Raw genomic sequence first — 26,727 nt, 5'->3', positions numbered from 1 at the left:
AAGCAATGGAGTTTGAAACTCAATGTATGTCTTTTCCATGTACTGAACTCTTGTTATTCAGCTATGCCGAGGTAAATTCAAATTTTGAATCTAGGGCACCTTTAAAGCGATCTCTGGCCTCTGTTAGTTCCTGGATTGTCACATGACCTGTTCTTCTTTAGATTAATTTGTGGACTAAAGGTGCAGAGAGCGCCCTCTGGCTGCAAGTATGAATTGAAAACACAGTATCCAGCGCTCATAGTGATGACAATAAATATTACTCCTCTGTATAGAAAATTGACAAACATATGAGAATCCATCAATATTTCTCCAAATGTGCATGCTTTTAAGCTAAAAGCCTATATGAAATGCCACAGAGGTAACATAATTGTTCAGACACTTTGCATCACAAAAATACATTATATTTTAAAGAATATAATAGAATACCATTATTTTAAATTGTAATAATATTTCACAGTATTGCTGTTTTTTCTGTATGTTTGATATACACCATGATGAGCTTGAGACATGATCACAGAGGGTTTTTTCACAGCCTACCTGACTGAAAGGCCTCATTATGCAAGTCATTTCAGGTCATTATTATGCGATTCTTTTGTCTTCTCAGGTGAGAATCACCCATTATTCATCATGAATCACGCCTCTGTGTTTCTTGACAAAAAGTGTCTTACAAAATTTAAATCTCTCTATTGTTTTACATGAACGAGTAGGCAGCATAATTGTTTACATCATTCTGAAGCAAAAACTCTAGTCTACAACCTCCAATAACCAGAAGTCTTGTGAACACAGATTTAATATATTTTTTTGGCCTTATTTTTAGTGACTTAAGTTTTTTGTTTTTTCAATAACCACACATAAACGTTATTCCTTCAAAAACACAAACATGTACATACATGTTCCTCACATATTATTGTAGCCTAGTTTGTGCTGAATACAGTGTAATGACACTTTTTCCATTAATATGTTTATGAACAACTGAAAAAAGCACAAATGTCAGGGCATGTCAAAACTTCTCCAGGGCCCCGAAAATCCTCAGACCCCAGAGGGTTAATAATTAATGTTTATATTTTCTAGCGATCGTTCAAAATTCGTAGTTTTGTATGTATGTAATGTTGTGTAACGTACACAAGTCTGTCTCCTGTTAACTGGCTAACTGTTTTTTTCCTCTTTGTTTTTATTATTACAGTAGAGTGGAGCTCTATCTGTGTTGTAATAGGATGTTAAAATGCTAGTCCACGCTAACTAGTTGAAGTATTCTCTCTGTAAACAGTAAACACTCATTGTAATGTCAAACAATGATATAGCCATTTTTCTTTGTTAATAGTTATGACAAAAAAAGTCTGTACACATCTGGCCTTAATGTTTATCTTATGTTAGAGGTTATCAGCTTCACTTGGCGTTCTGATCTAGTTCCCACAGATGCACCTACATAAAGTATAACAGTGACGCTGCTATCACGTCTAATAAATAACGCAAACTAAGGTGACACTTACCATAGAGAAATGTCCTACTCCAGGACATTGCGAATCAGTTTCTGGTTGATCAACTACTTCAGGCATTTCATCATCTGACTCGGGCTTGAATTGATACGATAAAATCGATGCTATCTTTTCTATCCATGCATTGCCTTGCGAATTGATAGCTGTCATTCAGTTATAGCAATGGGTGTGTGCGGTGCGTGCAGTAGACCAATCAAAAATGATTGGGCCATCTGACCAATCAGAGCAGTGTAGGCTCATAGAAAGGAGGAGTTTAGAGAGACTGATTCATTGAACTGCTTCTAACGAATCGTTTACCAATCTTTGGTGAACTGAGGTGAAATTAAATGTATATTTTGAGAAAACAAAATTGTTTTTTGACCTTGCATACATGTAAACCTGTTGTAGGAGACTCCCAAAACAATATTAGGAACCTTAAAAATGGCATAATAGGGGCACTTTAAAATATTATGTTTGAATATCAGTAGTATTTATCCTGCATTACTTATAAGACCAAAGCAGTTGCTTCAGGATTTAGTCACAGAACATACATTTTGGATTAAATGTCATGTTTGTTTGTTTTTCTTTCTTAAGATAAATGCAAATATTACTGTCCTTAATAATGCTGTTATTGTTACTATTATTCTTTTCAATATTTAAGCCCATTGAGATAGATGGGATACAAATTGAATATGTCTCTGAAATAAAATTTTTAGGTGTCACAATAGATAATAAATTAACTTGGAAAACTCACATCAGACACATAAAAACCAAAGTCTCCAAATGCCTTGCAATAATAAATAAAGCCAAATATGTTCTTGATTACACTGTACTCCATACCCTGTATTGTTCCCTGATCTTACCATACTTAACCTACTGTGTTGAAATATGGGGAAATAATTATAATAATTCAATACAGTCACTCTTTATGTTACAAAAAAGGGCTATACGTACTATACACAAGGCTGAATATCTTGAACACACAAATCCACTTTTTCTCAAATCTAAGTTATTAAAAATACAGGATCTTGTTAAAATCAACACAGCACAATTTTTATTTAAAGCATTTCATAATTTATTACCTGCTAACATACAAAAGTTATTTACGCATAGAGATCGGCCATATAGTACGAGGGGCTATGGGAACTTTTTAATACCAATGGTTAGAACTACTAGGAGGAGTTTCTGTGTGTCTGTATGTGGGGTTAAAATATGGAACGGTCTGGGGCTCGAATACAAACAATGTCAAAGCATTCGCCAGTTTAAAGCTCTATATAATCAGAAGGTTTTTTCACAGTACAAGGACGGCGGGCCTTAATTGTTTGTTGATGTATTTATTGGCTGTGTGTCTTACCTTGTTGGTATTGTGGTTACCATTGTTGGTATTACTATAGTTGTTACTTGTGGTAATATATGAGTGTATTGAGATATGTTTGTTTTGTTTTTCTTTTCTTTTCATATGTGTATAATAGATATGAAATTGAGAGATATGATAACATTAATATTTAAGGAAGTAGCTACTTTTGTTTTTGTTTTTTTTTTGTTAATTGAAACAGTAAGTAAGTTTTACTTCCTCCCACTCCGTTTCGAGCAATTGACTAATTATGTTGTTTATGTAAGGTGAACTAACCTTGTATAATGAAATGCTGCTATTGCTTTGTTATATGTCACTATTGCTCGAATAAAAAAAAAAAAAAAAAAAAAAAATCTAACATTTTTAGCAGATAGTTGTGTATTATTTGGATGTGTAAAAAGTACTTTGTAGATGACCCCTATCCTGCATCCTTGCATTATAAAATATATGGGTTGCGATACACATAGGTAGATTAAAACATTTAGGCCTACACTATGCATTATGTTCTCTTATACATTTTAAAACAATTTAGACAAAACCTGTTTTATGCCGTTATGCTAAATCATTTATGATTTCTTAAAGTTTTTCGAAGCTAATGTCTGACAAATGTCAAGGGAACTTTATCTCAGTAAACATTTTTGACAGACTCAAGCACATTTGTAGATAGGCAAGTAAGAACCATATTTATTACTCAGTGCTAATGTTTTCTTTTAAGGGCTTCCAGATTCTAATCCAGCCAAATATAACTTTTCATGACGTTTTTATAACTCTACACACAATAAAATTTGAGCCCAGTGTCTGACTGGCGTTTATGTAAACCTGTGTAAGTACGCTTGGATAGTTCATATGTTTAACTCCAAAACAAGAAGGTGACATGAGAAGGATGAGTGGCACACTCATGTACCTGCTATTGGCCAATCACAGCCTGCTGTCAGGATAGACCAATCACACTCGCTATAATAGCTGTTATTTGATCCTTCAGTCACAGTAATAGAAAACGAAACCAAAAGTTTGCATTTGGTGAGACGCCATTTCAGATTGCTGAACCAAAGACTACAAGTTCTATCATATTTATTGGTAAGTGCAGTAATGTCCTTCTCATAACTTCCATGAAGTTTTCATATAAATATCTTGACGTGTGTGTGTGTGTGTGTGGTATTTATATTTATGATCAAACTCAATTGAGAGATTACTACAGGGTATACTCGAGGCGCGAGCCAAAAGTAACAAATAATGTTTATCATATAATGTATTATATACATTTCTGCAAAATATGAATAAATCCAGGTTTTAATGAGGTTTTATCAACATTCACATCGAGGTCAACATTTGTTATATTTTTATTTACGCCATTGTCATAGCCACGGGTTGGGCTGGGCCTTCCAAGGAAACGTACATAGATACTGTTTTCTCTAGCTTCAAATCCGAATCTCTAATTGTTTTTTTGTGTTATTAATACAGCATCATCTGCCCTGCTTAGTAATGCATAGTACAATAGATACGGTTATTGTTAACAAACAACTGCTCTACGATGGCACTTCTAGGTTCTTTTTGGCACACCAGAAATGAATTGCACAATATTAAAAAAAAAAAAAACGTTTCAGTGGCTAGCCAGCTATGTTGTCACACTTTCAGGTCATAAACTTTGGATCTAACCCTGAGTTGACAGTTGACCCACTGAACATGATCTAAACCAATTCTGAAACTCAGAATTTGTTCATCTGAATTAGTGTGTACTAAAGTTTTTTTTGAAGTGTTGTTATTGGCCTATGTGTGCAGGTGTGTACAACATCTTTTATCTTATGTATATAGTACATTTATGTCATTTTTACACTTAATTTTCCTGGTTAAATATTACATAAAAAAAAGAAGCCAAATGACTATTTTTGTACTACGTAATGTTCTATTTATTAAAACCCAGTATAAATTGCAAGTAAGGTGTTTTTGCACATTTTTACATTTATTCGAAAATAGTATGTAAAGGCAGTAACAATTTAAACAATATATATTATTTGTGAACTAATGTTCAGATTTTCTCTTTAACCCTCATGCACTGTTCGATTTCTGGTGACTGCCTGTATGGTCCGGATCAAATTGACCCTAGTTGGATTCAATACAATTCCCCAAAAATCATGCTGTGATAAAAACATACAATCATGTACAAATAATTAACTTTTAATATCAATACTTTTCACACATTACAAAGAATAAATATCTGAATTTATCAGTTTTTAACCACTATTTCTAAGACTGCCCCTCCCCCCACCAATGGGACATTTGCCATTACATTTATAACAATAATATCTTAGTCTAAACCTAAAGTAATCTTGACAAACTAACATTTGAAAGCTTTCATACTCTAGTTTTCATATTTGGTGACTGATTTTCAAAAGAAATGACAGCAATAGAGAAATAGTGATTTGTTGGTGGTAAACTATAACACACGCTCTGATTCTTTCCATATGTTTTTAGTGTTTTTGGGATTGAATTCAAATCAAATATTAACATTACTGCACAAACTTTTTCATAATAGGATGTCTACTTCATAAATATTTTGAAAAGTATGGAAAAATATGGTTCAGATCACTCAAACCATTTATGGAAATCGAAGAATCCTTATATGGTCACCGGTGAAACCTGAACATCATCTAGTGAAAAGTTTGGTACTGCGCACCAAAATATCTCACTGAAGGTTCTTTTTTTTGAGATACCAACCTAAAATTTGGCACAGAACTTATTCAGATACTTAGCTTTGATTTTCTTGAAGTTTTAGTGTTGAGTATCTTTTGAAAAATATATATTTTATATAAAATATAATATATATATATATATATATATATTTTTTTTTTTTTTTTTTTTTTTTTTTACATTTTTACAAATAAACAAATAAACAACCTTTTTTACTTCTACAATAAAGATACCAAACTTAAGTCTTAAAACTTAAGATTTTTAACAATTTTAGAGTGAAAAGTCATTTGTGACCTGATCCAGCAAAATGAGTCACAGTGACCCAAATTTCAAAATTGAGATTTTGGTATCAATGGAAAGATGAGACAATAAGCTTTAAAATGATATCCTAGTCAAAGTCATACCTTGAATGGTTTTAAAGATATACCCATTTTAATTATGGTTGTCTGCCCTCTTTTTCAAATTGAAAACCTGAGAAAATCGCTTTTAAAGTTTTTTGCCCGTTTTTTTGTTGATATCTTTCAAAATCCATTGCATTTAAAGGGATAAACTATTTATTTTACAGCTTAATTTGACCAAATACATTTTTATATATACATAAATGCTATTAAACCAGGATGAAGCTCAAATTATTTTAAAGTATTTATTTGAATTAACCCTTTAAGACCTGAAGGCTTTTTTAGAGTTCTTTTTTTTTTCTTTTTTTTTCTGAGCGACACACACAAAAGTAAAGACTCATAACTCCAAAACTGTAGCAAGGAGAGTCAAAAGGTAGGTATCATTTGATAGAAAACATTTTAAATTTTAAGAAAATATAAATTACATTACATTTGGACATTTTCTTGCCGAGAAACAGCTGATAAACACAAAAAATATATATAATTTTTTAAAATAATTTTTCTTTTTTTATTTGACATGGAACACAATAAGATCGCTAAAAAAATATTTTTTGGTGATGCTCTCCTATATGTGAGCTGCATCTGGTTCAAATTTCGTGGTGATATTATAAAGAATAGTTTGAAAAATTGTTGTTCATTTTTTCCGCAGCCAGGTGGCGCCAACGGGCGGTAAACTCCGGTTTAGAGGTGCTTCTCAGCACTCGTTAGGAGTTTTTCAAAATGGTTAGATGCATTAAAAAGATGAGATTCTAAGCTTTAAAACAATATCTATTTTGTTATTCCACGTTGGAAAACGAACATTGGATACACACTGCATCCCGGAGAGATGAGAGACATGTTTTTAGCCAAGTATGTTAAATCATTTCGTGAGTAATATCTTGTGATCAACGCAATATATTATATTGATTTTGGATTCATTTTAATCTTGAGAATCTGCTTTAAATATTGATGTGCCATTTTTATGATCTGTGCATTTTTCATGAAGTTATGAGCACGTGAAATACATACTTGTATTCAGTTAGCTGCTGTGCTATTTTTGTTGTAAACGCATATTACTCAGACTCATTAGAGGGTGAAAACAACGCAACAGAAGCATGTTGGAGGCTTGATATTAAAGTTTAAAGTCTTTGGTTTTGTATGCAAAAAGAATTTTTGTGCTACCTATATGGATTCAATTTTTATTGGCTTTTAAAGAGAGACACGCAAATGGGAGTTTTATTTTATAAGGCGCGCTAGTCTGACAGGAGGATGGCTGGACCGATCGCGTGCCTGTCAGTCGAAACGGGGCTTCCCATTGTTAAAAATCAGCGTTTAGGTCAGTGTGTTTACATTTCTAAGCTTTTTGATTTGTTCTATACAACGTGTAACACCATATTTGTAGAGCAGAGATAATGACGTTTCAGGGGATACCGGGAAATGCTCATAAGTGACGAGAGGAGTTGAGAAGTTCATTTCCAGCTAATTTAGTGAAACCATGTCAAATTTAATAGCCATTTAAATACCTTTACTCGATTATCTGGACTACGAAACTTTGGGAGATTATTTTTGAAAGTCTGTTCTTTGAAATTAGCTTAAAAAAAAAAAATCGATTTTTTCATTGTTTTTCCACATTATCGGCCCATATCTTAAAATAGAACGTTGCGACTTCCGACTCATTTCGCCAGATCGGGTCACATTTTCATATCTATGCTCAAAAAGTGATACAGACAATTAACAGGTAAAAGAACTTTATATTTTCACAAACTCTGAAAATAAAAAGTTGTTAAACTCAGTAAGACACTGGCACTTCAGTACTAGAGTTGAGGAGTTCTGACATACAACACAGAAATGTTTTGTATTTTAGGTCTTTACAGTTGCTTTTGATTGGCTGTCTATATGGGTCAAATTGACCCACAAACAGTAAGAACGTATACATTTCTGTATGCACATTTCACAACACATCAACGTGTTGAAACTTTGCAAGCATGTTCATGACCCTAAGTGAGAAAAAGTCACAAAATTTCAAGAAAAACAATGTAGGTTAGATAGTATTTCAGACAGATTGAAAAAAGAAATGATAGCTAATTTTTACCATATGTGGCTGACAAAATATTTTTTTGTATTGAAATAAGTAAGGAAAAGCTCCTTTTTTTTTTAGCTTCATAGGGTAGTAAAAAAACTAAAATAACAAAATATAACCAAGAAATGTTATTATTTGGGGTCTGTACAGTTGCCTTAGAACATTAAAATATGTGAGTCAAATTGACCCACGAACATCCCCAATGTAACCAAAATTTAGTGTGTATAGGTCAAAACACATCAGCGTGTTGAAACTTTACATGCAACTTCATGACCCTAAATGAGAAAAAGTCTCAATTTCAAGAAAAAAAAAACATGGGTAATTGACGTGTCCGACAACTCAAAAGTTCTTTTTCATTCTTCGTTTAGAAGTAAAATGAAGTTCGAAATGCGTGACCAGCGATATACTGTCATCGAACATCTGATGCCGCCCACACTGCTGAGAGCAACGGTTAGATGAAATGCGTGCTGTACACTTTGTTCTCAGTAATAAAATAAACACAACAAAAATGAGAAAACTGCAAGCATTTTTATAGAAAGCATAAGAAAAGCATCTGATCATAACAACATTGGTATGGTAGCACGAGCTCTGCAAATTAGCACTCCAGTCACATCACATTTATTTATATAGCACTTTATTCAATAGCAGCTTTACAGTATCAAACATGAAAAACAGTGTCAGTGCCTCATTTTATCAGAAGCACAACTTCATTTTGTACTATAAAGCGGTCATCCAGTGTATTCATGTTTTCACCCACGGAGCTCTTACCTCAACAAACTCTACAGACAAAATGAGTCAGAAAAGACTTCCACACGAATGAAGGCGGAGCCTCTGCGCACACCTCCTATTACATTATCGTCACGGACCAATGGTAGTACAAAGGTGTTTTGCAGCTGGAATGAACTTCATTTTGGCCTGATTTTGTTCGAAATGAAGTCACATCAGTTCGTTCTTTAATTTTGTTTGAAGTATATCGGGGCCTTAATAGTCAACTTATTTTCAGCAGTTATCAAGCACATGCACAAACCAATCATATCCTATCATAACCAATCATATCTATGACTTTCCCACGTTCATTCTCACTAAATCTCCCCTGCTAAACCCACCGCATGCTTTGGGGGGTCTGTTCAAACTCAATGGGCTCAGGGGAGGCAAGAAAAACATTCGAAAAATGTTCGAGCTCAGAGTGGCAGTGCTAAAGCTTTAAGACCACAGTGACACCTCTCATGGTGTGACTAAACAAAAAGCAAGAGGTTTGGACGTGCATTTGCAAGAAGTCACACAGGGAATGAATGACTTAGAGATGGGCAATTTATCCAAAATCTTATATCACTGTTTAAGTCATTTAAAATCACCCAAACTGTATGTATATACCATCTTTATTCCGAAAAACATCGCCGTTTGGGATTTCTTAATTGTCTTGGCACACATAAACAGAAGCAACTGCCTTCAACAAATTTGATACTTTGACACAGAAGCACGTGAAATGATCCACTATTAATCACATTTAATGTAAATGCGCTTGCATTCGCGTTTCCTAATTTTGCATGCATAACGTGACAATTCAAATGCTTAAAATATAATGCATATTCATAGATGCTGCTCTTCGATAACCTACTGATTATAAGTCATCAATTGGAATTATTCGGGATTAAATCAAACAAAAGATGCTCATGTAAACGCAGACAGTGAGACATGCATCTCGCAATGCATTGTAGTTTAGTACACAGAAGAATCATGTCCATTCAAACAGCACCTGTCGTGCCCCCTCAGATTTCTGAGCCAACTGCATTCAACTTCCAAAAACAAACTTTTTTTCTATTAAGAGGTCATATTTCTGCATATAAATTGATTTCCAGGGCCATTTTATTCAAACCTTATTAAATATGCATCATCGTATGATCAAGTTCTTAATTTTAGTTGAAAAATTCAGTTATTATAATAATAAGGCACTATGGCTGTTATCAGCAAAATATAATTTTGAATATAGTCGCCCTGCCATGACTTGGATCCTTGAGTTTTACCCTTTTTTAAGTAACATATGTTATAGGAATTTTAACACAGAACTGCTGCACCTCTAAAGAACACGTGGTGTTTTCTTATTGAATGAATCAGCTGAATTAATGATTGAACTCACTCGTTAAGACAGTGACTTGCTGCCACGTACTGGCTGTTTTAGTTTCATATTTAAACATATTATTTCATTGATTCCATCATTTCATATTTCTATATTCAATAAAAAAGGTACTTTATTAGCAACGTTTCAATCGTAAGATCTTCATCAGGCATAAACATTGTATTAAGTTTTAATACAATGTTTATGCCTGATGAAGATCTTACGATCGAAACGTTGCTAATAAAGTACCTTTTTTATTGCTTTGCAAGTTGATAGTGTGCGGGATTTTCTTGTTTTTTCATATTTAGACTTTACCAGTCTTTTTTCCTACGCACCTATCTATCACCTACAGGTGTGCGACGCTAATTATTCATATTTCTATATTCAAAATTGTATATTTAAAACAATCTCTTAATGATTTTTTATGCAGTTGTAATGGCAGTGTAAAAGAATTCTCATCTGCATTAAGCAGTCTGTGTACATATACTTAATGCCACTTGAAGAGACAGATTCTGTCCCACCTCTGCAGTGCAAAGATGGCTTTTGTTGATTTTATTTTACTGGTAACAGCCATAGTGGCATATGACACTGTGAAAATTCACATTCACAATTTTACTTCCCTGGCACAAACACACTTCATTTTTTCCTTTTCTCTGCAAAATGACTACTACATTGTTAGCTGTCAACAAAATGACAAAGTGCAAAGAAATATGAAAATCCTATGAACAGATTTCATGATTTTTTGTTTGTTTTGTTTTCTTGTTGATTGTGTTATAGAATGATATTGTTTATTATAATTGTTTATTTTTTCCTCTTATATATAATTTATGTTCCCAGTGTTTCTAACGGGCTGAAAATCATGATTAAATTATAGGAGAGCACCGCTTGTCAAAATGAGTCTCTCTGAGGAGAGAGAGGAGGGAGATCCTGTTCAGAACCAGAGAGCAACATCTCCAGAGCCCAGCTGTGTGTCTATGAAAAGTGATGAATCCATGAGAATCCCTGTCACCTTCAGTGATGGAAAAGTGATCTTCAACCCGAGGTAAGACAATAGTATTGGAGACAAGAGACAGAACTATTCATTAAACAACAGAAAGATCATCAGAATTATTGTTTTATTAGTATCAGAATCCATCATGTCCAGTATCCAGCTGTGTCTATGAAGAGTGACAGTGATTTGAATCCTTTTATCGATTTTTTATTTTTTTTTGTACGCAACAAATGACGTCAGAAAAACATTACAGTATGTCTGCATCGCGATGCATCGTAGAAATTATCAATTTCGACACCCCTACTCAGAAGGCCTTTATTAACCCCTCTGGAGCCGTATGGATTGATGGATATTTTTTAGATTGTGTTTGGCTGAAAGAAGGAAGTCATATACACCTAGGAGGGCTTGAGAGTGAGTAAAGTATGGAATAATTTTCATTTCTGGGTGAACTAACCCTTTAAAGAAGAACTACTATGCCCCTTTTTACAAGATGTAAAATAAGTCACAGGTATCCCCAGCTCAAAATACACCACAGATCATTTATTATACCATGCCCTAAATGCTCATTTTTTGGCATGTGTCTCTTTAAATGTAAAATAACCTGCTGCTTCCCACCCCCTTTCCAGAAAAACAGAATAAAACAAAAATATTTTCTTGTTGACTGTTTGAGATTTGGCAAACCTGCATTATAGAATATTGTTTATTAGAATTGTTTATTTTTTTCTTTTATATATCATTTATGTTCTCAGTGTTTCTAATGGGCTGAAAATCATGATTAAATTATAGGAGAGCAAAACTTGTCAAAATGAGTCTCTCTGAGGAGAGAGAGGAGGGAGATCCTGTTCAGAACCAGAGAGCAACATCTCCAGAGCCCAGCTGTGTGTCTATGAAGAGTGATGAATCCATGAGAATCCCTGTCACCTTCAGTGATGGAGAAGTGATCTTCAACCCCAGGTGAGACAATATCCAGTACTGGGGACAAGAGAGAATTATCTGTATGTATATATATCTGAAAAGTTCTAGCATATATTACTTAGTAACTAAAACCCACAGCTTTACAATTAGCAGAGAGACACTGCCAGGTAGAATTAATTCACACACAAATGGTCTCTGGACCAACGTGGAATTCATGCTTGATTTTTCAGCAGGGTTGTGTCTCAGTTGGTTTTGAGAATGACACATATGGCTTTACTAGAAGATCTTGCAGCTAGTGCCCTCATTCATTCTATGTGTTTTTTCCCCTGCTGTGTGGATAGAGATGATCAGACTGGAGAACTGCAGGATTCTCACCTACCAAAAGATGATGAACTACAGAAAGCCAAAGACCAACACAAAACCAGCATGAAGAACAAGAATGAGAGCTTATTTGAGGGAATCAAACTACAAGAGAATCAAACTCTTCTGAACAGGATCTACACACAGCTGTACATCATAGAGGGAGAAAGTGAAAAGGTGAATGAAGAACATGAGGTTTTGCATATGGAGAAAACTCCCAGAACACAACCCTCACAAGACATTCCAATCAGCTGCAATGACATCTTTAAACCTTTGGCTGAACCAGGATGTGAGCAGAAAGACAAAATAAAAGTTGTTCTTACTAAAGGCATTGCTGGAATTGGAAAAACCGTCTCTGTGCAGAAGTTCATTCTGGACTGGGCTGAGGGAAAAGCCAATCAGGATGTAGATTTCATGTTTGTGCTTGCATTTCGGGAGATAAACTTGATTAAAGAAGATCAGTACAGTCTTCACAGACTTCTGGTTGACTTCAATCCTGAACTTCAAAATCTGGACTCAAAGATTTATGAGGAGTGCAAAGTTGTGTTCATCTTTGATGGTCTGGATGAAAGCAGAATTACACTGATGTTTTCAGACAGTGAGAAAGTTTCTGATGTAAATGAGTCTTCATCAGTGGGTGTGTTGATGTCAAACCTCATAAGAGGAGAGCTGCTTCCCTCTGCTCACATCTGGATCACCTCCAGACCAGCAGCAGCCAATCAGATCCCCTCCAAATACATCAACCGTGTGACAGAAATTCAAGGATTCAGTGACCCTCAGAAGGAAGAATATTTCAGGAAAAAAATTAATGAGGAGCATCAAGCCAGCAGAATCATCTCACACATTCGAAGATCAAGAAGCCTCCACATCATGTGCCACATACCCGTCTTCTGCTGGATCTCAGCCAATGTGCTTCAAAACCTCCTGAAACAAGATGACAGTGTAGAAATCCCTCAAACTCTGACTGAAATGTACATCCACTTCCTACTCATTCAGATAAACACAAGGAATCAGAAGTATGAAGAGAGAGATCCAAAGAAACTCTTGCAGTCCAACAGAGAAGTGATTTTGAAACTTGCTGAACTGGCTTTCAAACAGTTGATGAAGGGCAATGTTATGTTTTATGAGGAGGATCTAAGTGAGTGTGGCATAGACATCACTGATGCCTCAGTGTATTCTGGGATTTTCACTGAGATCTTTAGGGAGGAATCTGTGATTCATCACAGGAAAGTCTACTGCTTCATACATCGGAGCTTTCAAGAGTTTCTAGCAGCTTTATGTGTATTTTACTCCCATCTAATGAAGAAAATGGAATCATTGCAGTTTTTTCTGGATAACAAAACTGAGAGCTACACATCTAAGCCAAAGTCTTTGTGTGAGCTTCTAAAATCTGCAGTTACTAAAACTCTTCAGAGTAATAATGGTTACCTGGATCTTTTTCTGCGGTTCCTGTTGGGCATCTCACTGGAGTCTAATCAGAGACTCTTAGAGGATCTACTGACACATACAGAAAAAAGCTCAGAGACCATCAGAGAAACCACACAGTACATTAAAGACAAAATTAAGGAAAGTTATGGTCTATTAGCTGACAGATCCATCAGTCTGTTCTTCTGTCTTCTTGAAGTAAATGATCAGACTCTGTACAGAGAGATTCAGGAGTTTGTGAAATCGGGTGAACATTCAGAGAATAAACTCTCCCCTGGTCACTGCTCAGCAATAACCTACATTCTTCAGATGTCAGAGGAAGTACTGGATGAATTTGATCTCATGAAATACAACACATCAAATGTGGGTAGAAGGAGACTAATACCAGCTGTGGTTAACTGCAGAAAAGCTCTGTGAGTATTTTATTTACATTTTTTTTTTTGTCAATCACAGAATACAGATAGCATTATCCACCCATCTCCTCCTCACTCCATTGTTATTCTTACCTACAGACTTGTTGGGTGTAATCTTTCTGATCAGCACTGTGAAAGTTTGTCTTCAGCTCTGCGATCATCAAACTCCCGTCTGACAGAGCTGAACCTGAATAACAATAACCTGCAGGATTCAGGAGTGAAGCTACTCTCTGTTGGACTGAAGAGTTCAGACTGTCAACTGAACATACTGAGGTTTGAGTTTTACACATATTCAATCAGTATGTTGAAATATGTTAATGAATAGTTTGTTTAAATAAACCAGTTAATGTCATTGTATTGTATTTTAAATATTTGTTTAATGGCATCTTTTTTATGAAAGAAGGCCAGTATCACTAATTCCAATATCGCTACTGATGTCTCTATGAAACCAATTTTTATTACTTAAAGGCATTTAGCTTTACAGTATAATTAAAAGCTATCATTTTTTAAACATTTATTAGACTAAACATTATATTAAATGATATATCAACTTTAAAACAATCTTCACATAAAACCATTATAATAAATGCCACAATCACCTGTTACCTTCAATTTTTTTTATTGGCCCAGTCAGACCAGTTCAGATTTTCACTTGTCCTGTCAAAATGCAAAGTTATTGTTTTTGTTATTTTTGACCCATGTAACCTTGTAAATAGTGCTTTAAGATTTTTAGGTAGGTTTAACAGGTAGGATATATACAGAAATTGAATAAGTTATCAAACACTTCACAGTTTTCACTGCATAAATTATAAATTAAATATAGATTAAATATAATTAAGCATTGACCTCTTTGCCTGAGAGAGAAGTTCCCTCCTGGATGAAATCTACATTGGAGAGCCATCAAGGAGAGAAACGAGGTCTGAAAACCAAACTTGGGCCGACCAGAACAGGGCTATTAGCAGAAGACAGACCCCGTCCAGGTGAACTCTTTCCAGAACTCCTGGGAGCAGAACAATCGGGGGAAAAGCATACAGATGTAAGCTTGGCCACTTGTGTACCATGGTGTCCAGCCCAAGAGGAGGTGAGGGAGAACCACAGTGGACAATAAGTTGTCTCTAGAAATGCAAAAAGATCTACTCCTCCACCACATCAGGGTAAAGTCTCCAATACCCGGGCCTCGTCCCCTGCCTTGACAGGATGTCTGCTCTCTGATTCAGGTACCCAGAGATGTACACCACACACAGAGAGAGCAGCTTCCCTTGGGCCCACATGAGGATCTGGTGAGCCAGGTTGTATAAGAGGACAGCATTTCCAGGCAATTTATGTGCCATGAAAGAGGATGGTCCCGCCACAAAACTTGAGCCGAGCAACCACTTATTATCGCCCCCTGCTTGTCAGGGATGCATCCATGGTTAGCACGACATGACGACCAGGAGCCCCAAGCACAGGTCTTTGGGTAAGGAACAAAGGCATCGCCCCATGACCTTGATCACGCGGAGTGGGTTTCCTCTTGGGAAAGCCCCTTGGTTTTGAGCCACCACTGCAAAGGTCTCATGTACAGCAGGCCAAAAGCTATCACATTAGACACAGCTGCCATCAGACCTAACAGTTTCTGAAACTGTTTGACAGTGAGTGATTGGCCTAGCTTTAGGATTGTCGTCAAATCCAATACCATGCCTAGAAAAGTGGTCCTCTCAGAAGGAGAAAGCACACTCTTCTTGACGTTCTTCTCAACCCCACCTTTCTCATGTGTGCGAAAATGACATCTCGATGTTGAACCGCTAGATCAGTGGTTCTCAAACCTGTCCTGGGGACCCCCCACCACTGCATGTTTTGCATGTCTCCCTTATCTAGCACACCTGATTCAACTCATCAGCTTATTAGTAGAGACTGCAAGACTTGAATTGGGTGTCTGATGAGGGAGACATTAAAAATGTGAAGTGCTAAGGGGTCCCTAGGACAGGTTTGAGAACCACTGCGCTAGATCAATTGATTGAGCTAGAATCAACCAATTGTTGATACAATTTAGTATCCGGATGCCCTGGAGTTGCAGAGGAGCCAGAGCTGCATCCACACACTTTGTGAAAGTGCAAGGTGATAAAGTTAGGGCGAAAGTGAACCTCAGGAACTTCCTGTGTTGAGGAAAGATGGATACATGGAAGTATGCATCCTTGAGATCTATCGTGACAAACCAGTCCTCGGACCAGATTTGTGACACGATTTGCTTTAGAGTAAGCATTTTGAATTTGAGCTTTACCACAGAGCAATTCAGTTGCCGCAGATCTAGAATTGGACTCAATTCCCCATTGTTTTTTGGAACAATAAAGTACTGGCTGTAGAACCTGGATTCCCTTTAGGGCCTTTACTTCCTGCTCCAGAGCCTGCTTGGGGATTGGGGTGGGCGAGACCTGAATTGAATGGTAAAGCCTTTTTTTCGACTGTCTGCAGGACCCAACAAGATATATGTGGCAGTAGTGTCCACTCTGTCAAAAAATGTACTAAGGGAACGAGTCTCTCGAGACTGGCCTCTGGTGTAACTTGAGCAGTTAATGCAGCGCCTGAAGCAACGAACCGGCAGGGAACAACTGACTCGACTGCTCTAGAGCCCTCTTTGGAAGGGCGCGAGGAACTCAATGCCGCTATATTTCCGGGCAGACGTTGGGAATACATCTATGACTCTTATACTTCCCATCACTAATTCCTGGAGAGCCACTGTCCTGCAGAGCTTAGCTCCACCCATAATTAAACACACCTGATCCAGCTAACCAAGGTCTTCTAGAAACTTCCAGGCTTCCATCTGTAACTTTTTTCTTAACAAAACATTTATATAATAAAGTATATTATAATATCTAATCCAAATGTGATATTTGTAAATACAGAATTAGTATCAGATTTTGTAATGGCAAATATTGGGTATACTCACGTGTTTTTTTTTTCTTCAGATTGACAGGTTGTAGATTGACTGGTGAGTGCTGTGAAAGTCTGTCTTCAGCTTTACAGTCATCGAACTCCCATCTGAGAGAGCTGGACCTCAGTAACAATAGCCTGCAGGATTCAGGAGTAAAGCAGCTGTCTGTTGGACTGAAGAGTTCACATTGTCAACTGAACATACTGAGGTTTGCCTATCACATTTAGCTCTAAATAAAACATTTTAACAAAAAATAACTTGTGAGTAAAGACTCCAAGTGCGGTTTAAAAATAATATTTGTGACACCCTTGGTTGTAGCATGGTTTTAAGCAGTTTATATAATTTAAATATCAAATAAAAATTACTTATGTAATTTTAATTATAAAAGTACTATTTAAAATAAAAAGTAAAATAAATCAGTTGAATGTAGTCAAGTAATTTTCAACATACAAATGCATAGTAATAAATAAACGCACTACAAGCAATAAACAAAATGTTAGACATTTTTGCTGAACAGTTGAGGTAAGTCAAGTGAGTTCACTCTTTTCTGCACTTCCTGTTTCCCCCACATCTTCTGTGCTTGTTTACATATGCCATGTACATGTGTGGCCACATATTCTTCAGTGATTTTTGCATATTTAACATACACTGCATTCCAAACTAAATAAATGATTCCTATGTAAGGCAGTTGGAAGGGAAAATACTCTTAAAAGGTCATGGGTCAGATTTACTAACAGTTTGCACCAGAGCAGACACTCTTTTGGCCTTAAAAAATAAGTCAGGATTTACTTTAGACAATCAGTGAAAAATTAACATTTAAAAGGCATGGACACAGTCATTTTTATAGCTTGCCTTATTACAAATGCATTTGTAGGTGTCTCAGACACAAAATTTATGCGGTTTGCGGTAGTAAGTTTACTGGCATTTGCGACATTATTTAACATGCAAAAAAAAGTCTTAACCCATTATGATCTGACATGATGTTACACAGGTTTCAGAGATGGTCACTTCGGGGAGATGTTCCATCTCGTCCCCTCATCTGGAAACTGTAGTTCACTGTAGTGCTGTTGTTCATAATTTAAACATTCATTACATACATTCAGTTTTTAAATAAAATGAAATGTGTTATGGTTGAGACAAATAGTTTTCAAAAGTTCATTCTTCAAAAAAAGTTGCAAAGCTGCTTTGCATTGTGAAAGTTAATTACAATACAATCAGCAGTGAACTGTATGGGCAGGGCTTGCTCTACACCACAGTAAGCAGAAAACTGGGACAGCTTGTTTGGAGACACTGAAAAAAGGAGCGTGTGGATTTTTACCATTATTATATACAGTATCTCACAGAAGTGAGTACACCCCTCACATTTTTGTAAATATTTTATTTTATCTTTTCATGTGACAACACTGATGAAATGACACTTTGCTACAATGTAAAGTAGTGAGTGTACAGCTTGTATAACAGTGTAAATTTGCTGTCCCCTCAAAATAACTCAACACAACTCGCCGGCAATACCACCTTACTTTTTTCTTATCAGTATTAAAGAGACTCAAAATACTCCATCAATTTTGCACATACAATTAATAGTTATACACCATTTTAATCTGTGAAATATCTTCTTTTATTTGTGTACACTCAGAGTAAAAACAAAATGTTGTGCTTTTTGCAAAATAAAGAAAACTAACATGATGCGTGATCTTTCGTCTCCATCTGAACAAAGTCCAATCTGATAGTTCTCAGAAAATTAACTGTAACTTAGTGAATACTAATCACAAAAAAAATGAGACTTATGACTAAAGAAACGTTGAAATGTCAGGTTTTAAATTGTGAAATTTTCTGTTTATGTAATCTGAATGAAAAGAGAAACATCAGATATCCGTGAGTCAGCTCATTATCCACTTATTCGGCCATGCCCACGGAGCGAGCGCTATTCAGATGCAAATTCTAAGGCAATACATGTATACATCTTCACAATCGTGTATTTATTGTCTTCAAAAGTGTTTATCTGCATGTTATAGCCATAGTTAGCGATCTCTGGAAGCCTCTGTTAGTTCCTGGAATGTCACATGGTATGCCTGTTCTTCACTGAGTCATTTGTGAACTAAATGTGCACAGAGCGCCCTCCGGCTGCAAGTATGAATTGAAAACACAGTATCCAGCGCTCATAGTGATGACAATAAATATTGAATAAATATTACTCCTCTGTATAGAAAATTGACATAAACATATGAGAATCCATCAAAATTTCTCTAAATGTGCATGCTTTTAAGCTAAAAGCCCTGATTAATGTTGTTTTGTCAAAGGTAACGACTCTCTTTTTCATATTCATAACTCCTGACACATAGGCTATTAACAAATTACGGTCACTATACAATTAAAACAGAGGTCAAAATGTGAAGCTTGAGTCTTAGATCTTTTTAATGATGTATAACTTGTCAACTTTGTCAACACATTAACATTTAGGCTATGTAATATAACAAATAACCTATATGAAATGCTATAGAGGTAACATAAATGTTCAGACACTTTGCATCACAGAAATACATTATATTTTAAAGTATATTAAAACAGAAAACCATTATTTGTATAGAGACTTCAGACTTCTTTTAAAAACATAATAGTAATGCGTCCAATCTTTTGACTGGTACAGTAATTTAAACTATAATAGGCCTATACAAAATTTTCCTCACATGATGTGCAATAATACTGTATGTGCATGCATGAGACCGCAAAAATCATGTTTTTTTTGTCAAGAGTGGACATTATATTAACTTTAATACAATAGCTGATGTGATCCTGTTATCAGAGGGTTTTTTTCACATAGCCTACCTGACTGAAAAGGGCTCATTATGCGGGTCATTATGCATGTCATTATGTGGGTCTTTGTCTTCTCAGGTGTGAATCACAGCATTATTCATGAAGATTCACGCCTCCACACATACTGTTTCTCTTGACAAAAAGTGTCTTACAAAATATAAATCAAAATATTGTTTTATATGAACGAGTAAGCAGGATAATTGTAACATAATTTTGAATAAAAACTCTAGTCTACAACCTCCAATACCCAGAAGTCTTGTGAACACATATATAATATTAGTTTTGTGGCATTATTTCAGTGACTTAAGTTTTTTTGTTTTTTCAATAAAAACACATAAACGTTATTCCTTCAAAAATACAAACATGTACATAGATGTTGCTCACATATTATAGTAGCAAAGTTTGTGCTGAATACAGTGTAATGACACTTTTTCCATTAATATGTTTACGAACAACTGAAAAAAAACACAAATGTCAGGCCATGTCAAAACTTCTCCAGAGCCCCAAAAATCCTCAGACCCCAGAGGGTTAATGTCTAAACTGCTGGCCACAAAAGTGAGTACACCCCTAAGTGAAAATGTCCAAATTGGGCCCAAAGTGTCAATATTTTGTGTGGCCATCATTATTTTCCAGCGCTGCCTTAACCCTCTTGGGCATGGAGTTCACCAGAGCATCACAGGTTGCCTCTGGAGTCCTCTTCCACTCCTCCATGACGACATCACAGAGCTGATGGATGTTAGAGACCTTGCGCTCTCCAATAGGGTTTAGGTCTGGAGACATGCTTGGCCAGTTCATCACCTTCGTCTTGGAGGTGTGTTTGGGGTCATTATCATGTTGGAATACTGCCCTGTGGCCCAGTCTCTGAAGGGAGGGGATCATGCTCTGCTCATTCATGGTTCCCTAAATGAACTGTAGCTCCCCAGTGCCGGCAGCACTCATGCAGCCCCAGACCATGACACTCCCACCACCATGCTTGACTGTAGGCAAGACACACTTGTCTTTGTACTCCTCACCTGGTTGCCGCCACACACGCTTGACACCATCTAAACCAAATAAGTTTATCTTGGTCTCATCAGAACACAGGATATGGTTCCAGTAATCCATGTCCTTAGTCTGCTTGTTTTCAGCAAACTGTTTGTAGACTTTCTTGTTCATCATCTTAAGAAGAGGCTTCCTTCTGGGATGACAGCCATGCAGACCAATTTGATGCAGTTTGCGGCGTATGGTCTGAGCACTACATCTTTATGTAGAGCAACAATTCTTTTTTTCAGATCCTCAGAGAGTTCTTTGCCATGAGGTGCCAAGTTGAACTTCCAGTGACCAATATGAGAGAGTGAGAGTGATAACACCAAATTTAACACACTTGCTCCCCATTCACACCTGAGACCTTGTAACTCTAACGAGTCTCATGACACCAGGGAGAGAAAATGGCTAATTGGGCCCAATTTGGACATTTTCACTTAGGGGTGTACTCACTTTTTGTGGCCAGCAGTTTAGACATTAACGGCTATGTGTGGAGTTATTTTGAGGGGACAGCAAATTTACACTGTTATACAAGCTGTACACTCACTACTATACATTGTAGTAAAGTGTCGTTTCTTCAGAGTTGTCACATGAAAAGATATAATAAAATATTTACAAAAATGTGAGGGGTGTACTCACTTCTGTGAGATACTGTATATTACACATTTATGTTCAAACACAATGTTAAAAGTAAGTTTGTGATCACAAGTGATCACTGAAAATGTCAGCCAGAATGTCATTTAATGATTGTTGTGACAGGAGTTTTTTACTTCTTTATTGTTCTGCTTAGATTGGTCACCTGTAATATCACTGGTCAGTGCTGTGACAGTTTGTCTTCTGCTCTACAATCATCAAACTCGCATCTGAGAGAGCTGGACCTGAGTAACAATGACCTGCAGGATTTAGGAGTGAAGCGGCTGTCTGCTGGACTGGAGAGTTCACACTGTCAACTGAACATACTGAGGTATTTAATAGATTAAGAATTACTCTCATCAAAGTAAACATGTCAGTTTTTTTTACTTCTTGGGTGCTTGTAATGTCTTAGCAGAACCTAGTTGCTGCATTTGCTCCAGTCTTTTAATGAAGGCAGTGGCTATTTGAAGAGCAAGTTCAGCAAAAGGCGTATTCGAACTTGAGTTGAATGCATAAAAAGTTACTTTCAGGCACCACACTCCCTATGGCCTTCGCCACTGCAGACGTTAAGTGCCGCGTGTCTTTTTTAATCTTGTGTGGCCCAACCAGATGTGGGTGGAGTTAGGGTAAATAGCCTTTGCCAACAAGATAGGCTATTTACACATAGCAAAGGGTGTTCTACTAAGTTCCAAAGATGCTTACCATGAAGGGGTTGAATATTTTTTTGAAAAAGACTGCAGAAGTCATTAAAAGCTGCATTTTCTGTTGAATTTGGGGGAAACCACTTGAAACATTTGTTGAGCTATTACTTTTGTTTGATTTGTTCATTACAAACAGCTTAAAGTCTATAGCCAATAAACCTGATTTGCAATGAGGGTTAAATAATTTCTAATAACTTCAAGTGCTGGAGTGATGCTGTTAACGGTGCCCTTTTAACTGAACATTAACACAATCCATTCAGATTAGAATCTCACCTAAGGGTTTGAGAAGCACTGACCTATATATGAACAATATACATCAAATTACTATGTGCCATTGTTATTGAATACCTCCAGTTTTTCAGACCACACTACATTAAGAAAACAACAGCATTTTCAAATTTATCGCCCTTGGAGAGTATTTTGGTAACACTTTAGAATAGGGAACACATATAAACTATTAACTATGACTTTTCCCTCAATAAACTTCTAATTTACTGCTTATTAATAGTTAGTAAGGTAGTTGTTAAGTTTAGGAATTGGGTAGGATTAAGAATGTAGAATAAGGTCATGTAGAATAAGGCATTAATATGTGCTTAATAAGTAATAATAAATAATATTCTAGCAATATGCATGCTAATAAGCAACTAGTTAATAGACCCTAAAATAAAGTGTTACCAGTATTTTCACAGTTTCATTCTATTGTAGAAAGGGGGCCAAAATATAGAGAAAAATATGCATTTTCAAATCTATCTAGATCAGTAGTTCAGTAGTTAGCATTTATTAAGTGCAGCATTAAGTCAGGCTGAATAAAAGAAAGTTGCAAATGGAGATCAGGCTCGACATTAAAGGGGTCATGACAAGAGAAATCTGATTTTCCTTGATCTTTTGGGATATAAGAGGTCTTTGTATCATTAAAGGTTCTCAAGCGATCCTGGGTGGAGTAACTTTCTGTTGACGTTCAAAGTGTTGTCAAACAAAACAGAGGCTAGCTAGACCGTCCCTCCTCCTTCTCCTCCTGCCCCTCCCCTCCATGCTTCCTGAAACAGTCATGAACGCGCATTTAAAATGTAAGTAGCTTGCGTATTGACGCTGCTTGTCGGTTATTGGCTGAGGCACTGTTTATTGTTTCGTGGTCCAGGCTGCACCAGTTTGTTTTTGTGTCCGTTTTTGGAGCTTGTGGTGACTACAGAGACCGCATTTTTTACAGTGTGTTCAGGGGACAGGCAGCTAGCGGATAGTGAGGAGATGTTTGCTGTATGTGACAAAAAATGTTTTGGCCTAAAAACGCGTGACTTCGCTTAGAGCACCTTTAATACATCCTGCAAGTTCCATAATTTAAATCGTTCTTGATATCAATAAAAAAGCATTTATATAATCAAGCTGTAAAAATAATTCATTTGAATCCAAGGTGGCATGTGGCATCACAGGGGCACAATAATTTGCATACAATTGCCTCTGGAGCCAGACAACAACGCCTACTTTCACATCGTTGCATCCTATGCCGAGTGGTAGCAAGTTCTGTTGTTAGCAATAGAGTTAAATAAAACTTTCAACCATAGTTGGCTGACGACACTTTGGGAAATGCACCCCAGGTCATGGGGTGATAAATAGAGATCTTTCTTTGTCAAATTGGACTCTTGTTGTGTCTTGTCTGTAGATTGTCTGGCTGCATGGTGACAGAGGAGGGCTGTTGTTATCTGTCTTCAGCTCTAAAATCCTCACACTTGACAGAACTGGATCTGAGCTACAATCACCTAGGACATTCAGGAGTCAAGCTGCTGTCTGATAGACTGAACCATTCAAGCTGCACATTGGACAAACTTAAGTATGTTGACACTACTGTGTATGCTTGTGTGTTTACTGATTCTATCAGGTCTGTAGACTGTGTGTTTTATGCTTTGTGTTTTACAGTGTGGATCATGGAGGAGAGTTGAGGATTACAGCAGGACTACACAAATGTATGTCTACACACACACACACACACACACACACACACACACACTTGTTGCATGGTTTACAGGGACTCTCCATAGACATAATGATTTTTGTACTGTACAAACTGTATATTCTATCCCACTACACTTACCATACCCCTAAGCCTACCCATCACAGAAAACTTTCTGCATTTTTTGAATTTCAAAAAAAAAAAAAAAAAAAAAAAAAAAACACTGTTTAGTATGTTTAAGCCATTTGGTTTACAGGAAGGACACAGTGTTATCATAGACCATGATTATATTATATAATACCCATGTCTGTGTTCTCATAATCCATATATACAAGAACACACACACACTTGCTTTGTGATTGTTAAATGTCTCTCTTTTTGTGTTCAGATGCCTGTGATCTCACACTGGATCCAAACACAGCACACACTTGCCTCATTTTATCTGAGAAGAACAGAAAGGTGACAAATGTGGAAGAGTATCAATCGTATCCTGATCATCCAGAGAGATTTGATGGGTGTCCTCAGGTTCTTTCTAGAGAAAGTCTGTCTGAACGCTGTTACTGGGAGGCTGAATGGAGTGGAAATGCTATTATATCAGTGACATATAAAGGAATCAGAAGAAAAGGAGGAAGTTGTTCCTGTGAATTTGGATACAATAAAAACTCCTGGAGTCTAATATGCTTTAATAACAGATTTACTGTTTGGCACAATCTTATTTCCATTGACATATGTGTTCCTTCACACTCCTGTAGAAGAGTTGGAGTGTATGTGGATTTGTCAGCTGGCATTCTGTCCTTCTACAGTGTCGCTGACACAAACACACTCACTCATTTGCACACATTCAACAACACATTCACTGAGTCTCTCTATGCTGGATTTACAGTTTTTGATTCTGTGTCTCTGTGTCAGTAAGTAAAAAGAGAACAGCACAGTGTAAGAGTCACAGCACAGATCAGCATGGTGTATGTCATTTGCGTTTGTGTGAGTATATGTGTGTGTGTGTGTGTTTGTGTGTTTGAGTGTATTTTAAGTGCAATTACAAAGCAATTACTTGGTTTGGTCAAACTCTGAAACATGAAATGTGGAGTTATCTGCTTTTGCCAAAAAACAAACTTTTAATATGGAAAAAAAAAAAAAAAACATTTTCAATGAACCTTAATCTTTTAAGTTACTTGTATTTTTTGGAGTTATTATTACTTAATCAAAACAACCCAACTGCAGTTTGATTGATATTACTTTGAATGCACAATAAAAAATGGAGTTATGTTTTTGCAAATTAACTCTTCAAATGTTCTGTTTAACACAAGCGAGTTTATATTTGTTTCTTATTTATTTGGTTCCACAGTGTTTGCTGTTTTTCAGTTTTTTATTTAAATTTTGTGCAAGTTATTTGTTATTTTATATTAGGCCTATAGCATGATATATGCCATGCTTATTCGCTTTAATTAAGCTGTCTTATTCCTTTTGTTAATAAAAGTTATCTGTTTAATATAAGCGAGTTTTGTCATTGTACTGTTTTGTTGTTGTATTTTTCATTCTTCAAGTGTGAATTAGTGTTGCTTTCGTCAACGAAAATTATGACTAAATATCGTCGTCAACGAACCTTTATCATGTGACGAAAATGAGACGAGACGCAATGTAAATGCTGGTCATGTGATGATGACTAAAATTAAATGTATAATGCAATATTGTTGACGAATAAAAACGAGACAAAATGTAGTTTACAAAATAAAAACTATGCTAAAATGTCTCTTCATTTACGTTGACTAAAAGAAGACGAGACGAAATGTTATAACGTTATTTCGTCTCGTTTAGTCGCTCACATCAGGGTCTGCATTAGGTCGCTCTGCGAAGAAGCAGGCGACGTCACTTCCTTAAGCCCCACTCGCGGCATAATTTTGAAGATGCAGCTGCTTGCAGTGTGAGTTAGCGTAACAACAAAGTTAAGTCTGACAGAGAAAGGAACCGATGGCCGGCCACGCGGGGTTCGTGTTTGGGAGAAAAATAAGGAAGGATATTTGGAAATACTTTAATTACTTAGAAGTAGAGAAGAAAACGGTATGTGTGGTGCCAAACGATGGGGAGAAATGCGGCCACAAAATAGCTGGAAAGAACACCACAAACCTCAAGAGGCATCTGAAAGTGTTCCATGGTGAAATTGATGTAAGTCAAGACATTAACGTAACGTTACTGTCATGATCACTAGTGAGAGTGCCCTAGTCAGCCACTAGAGGGCACTCCATCCTGGACTCTTGTTTTCACCCCTTGGACTACATTACCCATAACTCACTTCCCTGGACTCATTATCTCATTGTCATTGCACCCAGCTGTTTTGTGTTCATCATTAGTGTCTGTCTATTTATACTCAGTTGTTTCTGTCCTTGGTTGTGGTTTGTTGTATTGTTACGTGCACCGTTTGTATCTCTGGCTTTTTGTGTTGTGGACTGTGGATTTCTGGATTCCCCAATAAATGCTAATGCTGCAACTGGATCTCTACATCTTGTTCTTG

General features: G+C 36.4%; 1 protein-coding gene across 2 annotated transcripts; it reads left to right on the top strand.

Annotated features, from left to right (window-relative positions):
* The first annotated feature begins 3,825 nt into the window (after nt 1-3,825).
* On the top strand, nt 3,826-25,712 carry LOC125244983 (NACHT, LRR and PYD domains-containing protein 3-like). 2 transcript variants are annotated; one of them, XM_048155384.1, is made up of 10 exons: nt 3,826-3,906; nt 10,965-11,132; nt 11,868-12,035; nt 12,338-14,194; nt 14,294-14,467; nt 17,137-17,310; nt 21,730-21,903; nt 23,931-24,098; nt 24,185-24,231; nt 24,607-25,712. In XM_048155384.1, exons 2-10 carry the CDS (start codon nt 10,984-10,986, stop codon nt 25,128-25,130), a joined length of 3,435 nt encoding a protein of 1,144 aa, XP_048011341.1. In that variant the 5' UTR covers nt 3,826-3,906; nt 10,965-10,983; the 3' UTR covers nt 25,131-25,712. The 2 variants fall into 2 exon arrangements, with proteins under 2 accessions (XP_048011341.1, XP_048011342.1); XM_048155385.1 differs by lacking the exon at nt 17,137-17,310.
* Nucleotides 25,713-26,727: the final 1,015 nt, after the last annotated feature.

This window comes from Megalobrama amblycephala, linkage group LG14 (genome assembly GCF_018812025.1).
Source record: "Megalobrama amblycephala isolate DHTTF-2021 linkage group LG14, ASM1881202v1, whole genome shotgun sequence".
In the NCBI taxonomy this organism is placed as follows: domain Eukaryota; kingdom Metazoa; phylum Chordata; class Actinopteri; order Cypriniformes; family Xenocyprididae; genus Megalobrama; species Megalobrama amblycephala.
This window is presented reverse-complemented; position numbering and strand designations above follow the sequence as displayed.

Coding starts and splice junctions, on each gene's coding strand:
- LOC125244983 (XM_048155384.1), top strand. CDS start 10,984: ATGAGTCTCTCTGAGGAGAGAGAGGAGGGAGATCCTGTTCAGAACCAG. Junction 14,195..14,293: donor GTTAACTGCAGAAAAGCTCT/GTGAGTATTTTA, acceptor TCTTACCTACAG/ACTTGTTGGGTGTAATCTTT. Junction 24,232..24,606: donor TACAGCAGGACTACACAAAT/GTATGTCTACAC, acceptor TTTTGTGTTCAG/ATGCCTGTGATCTCACACTG.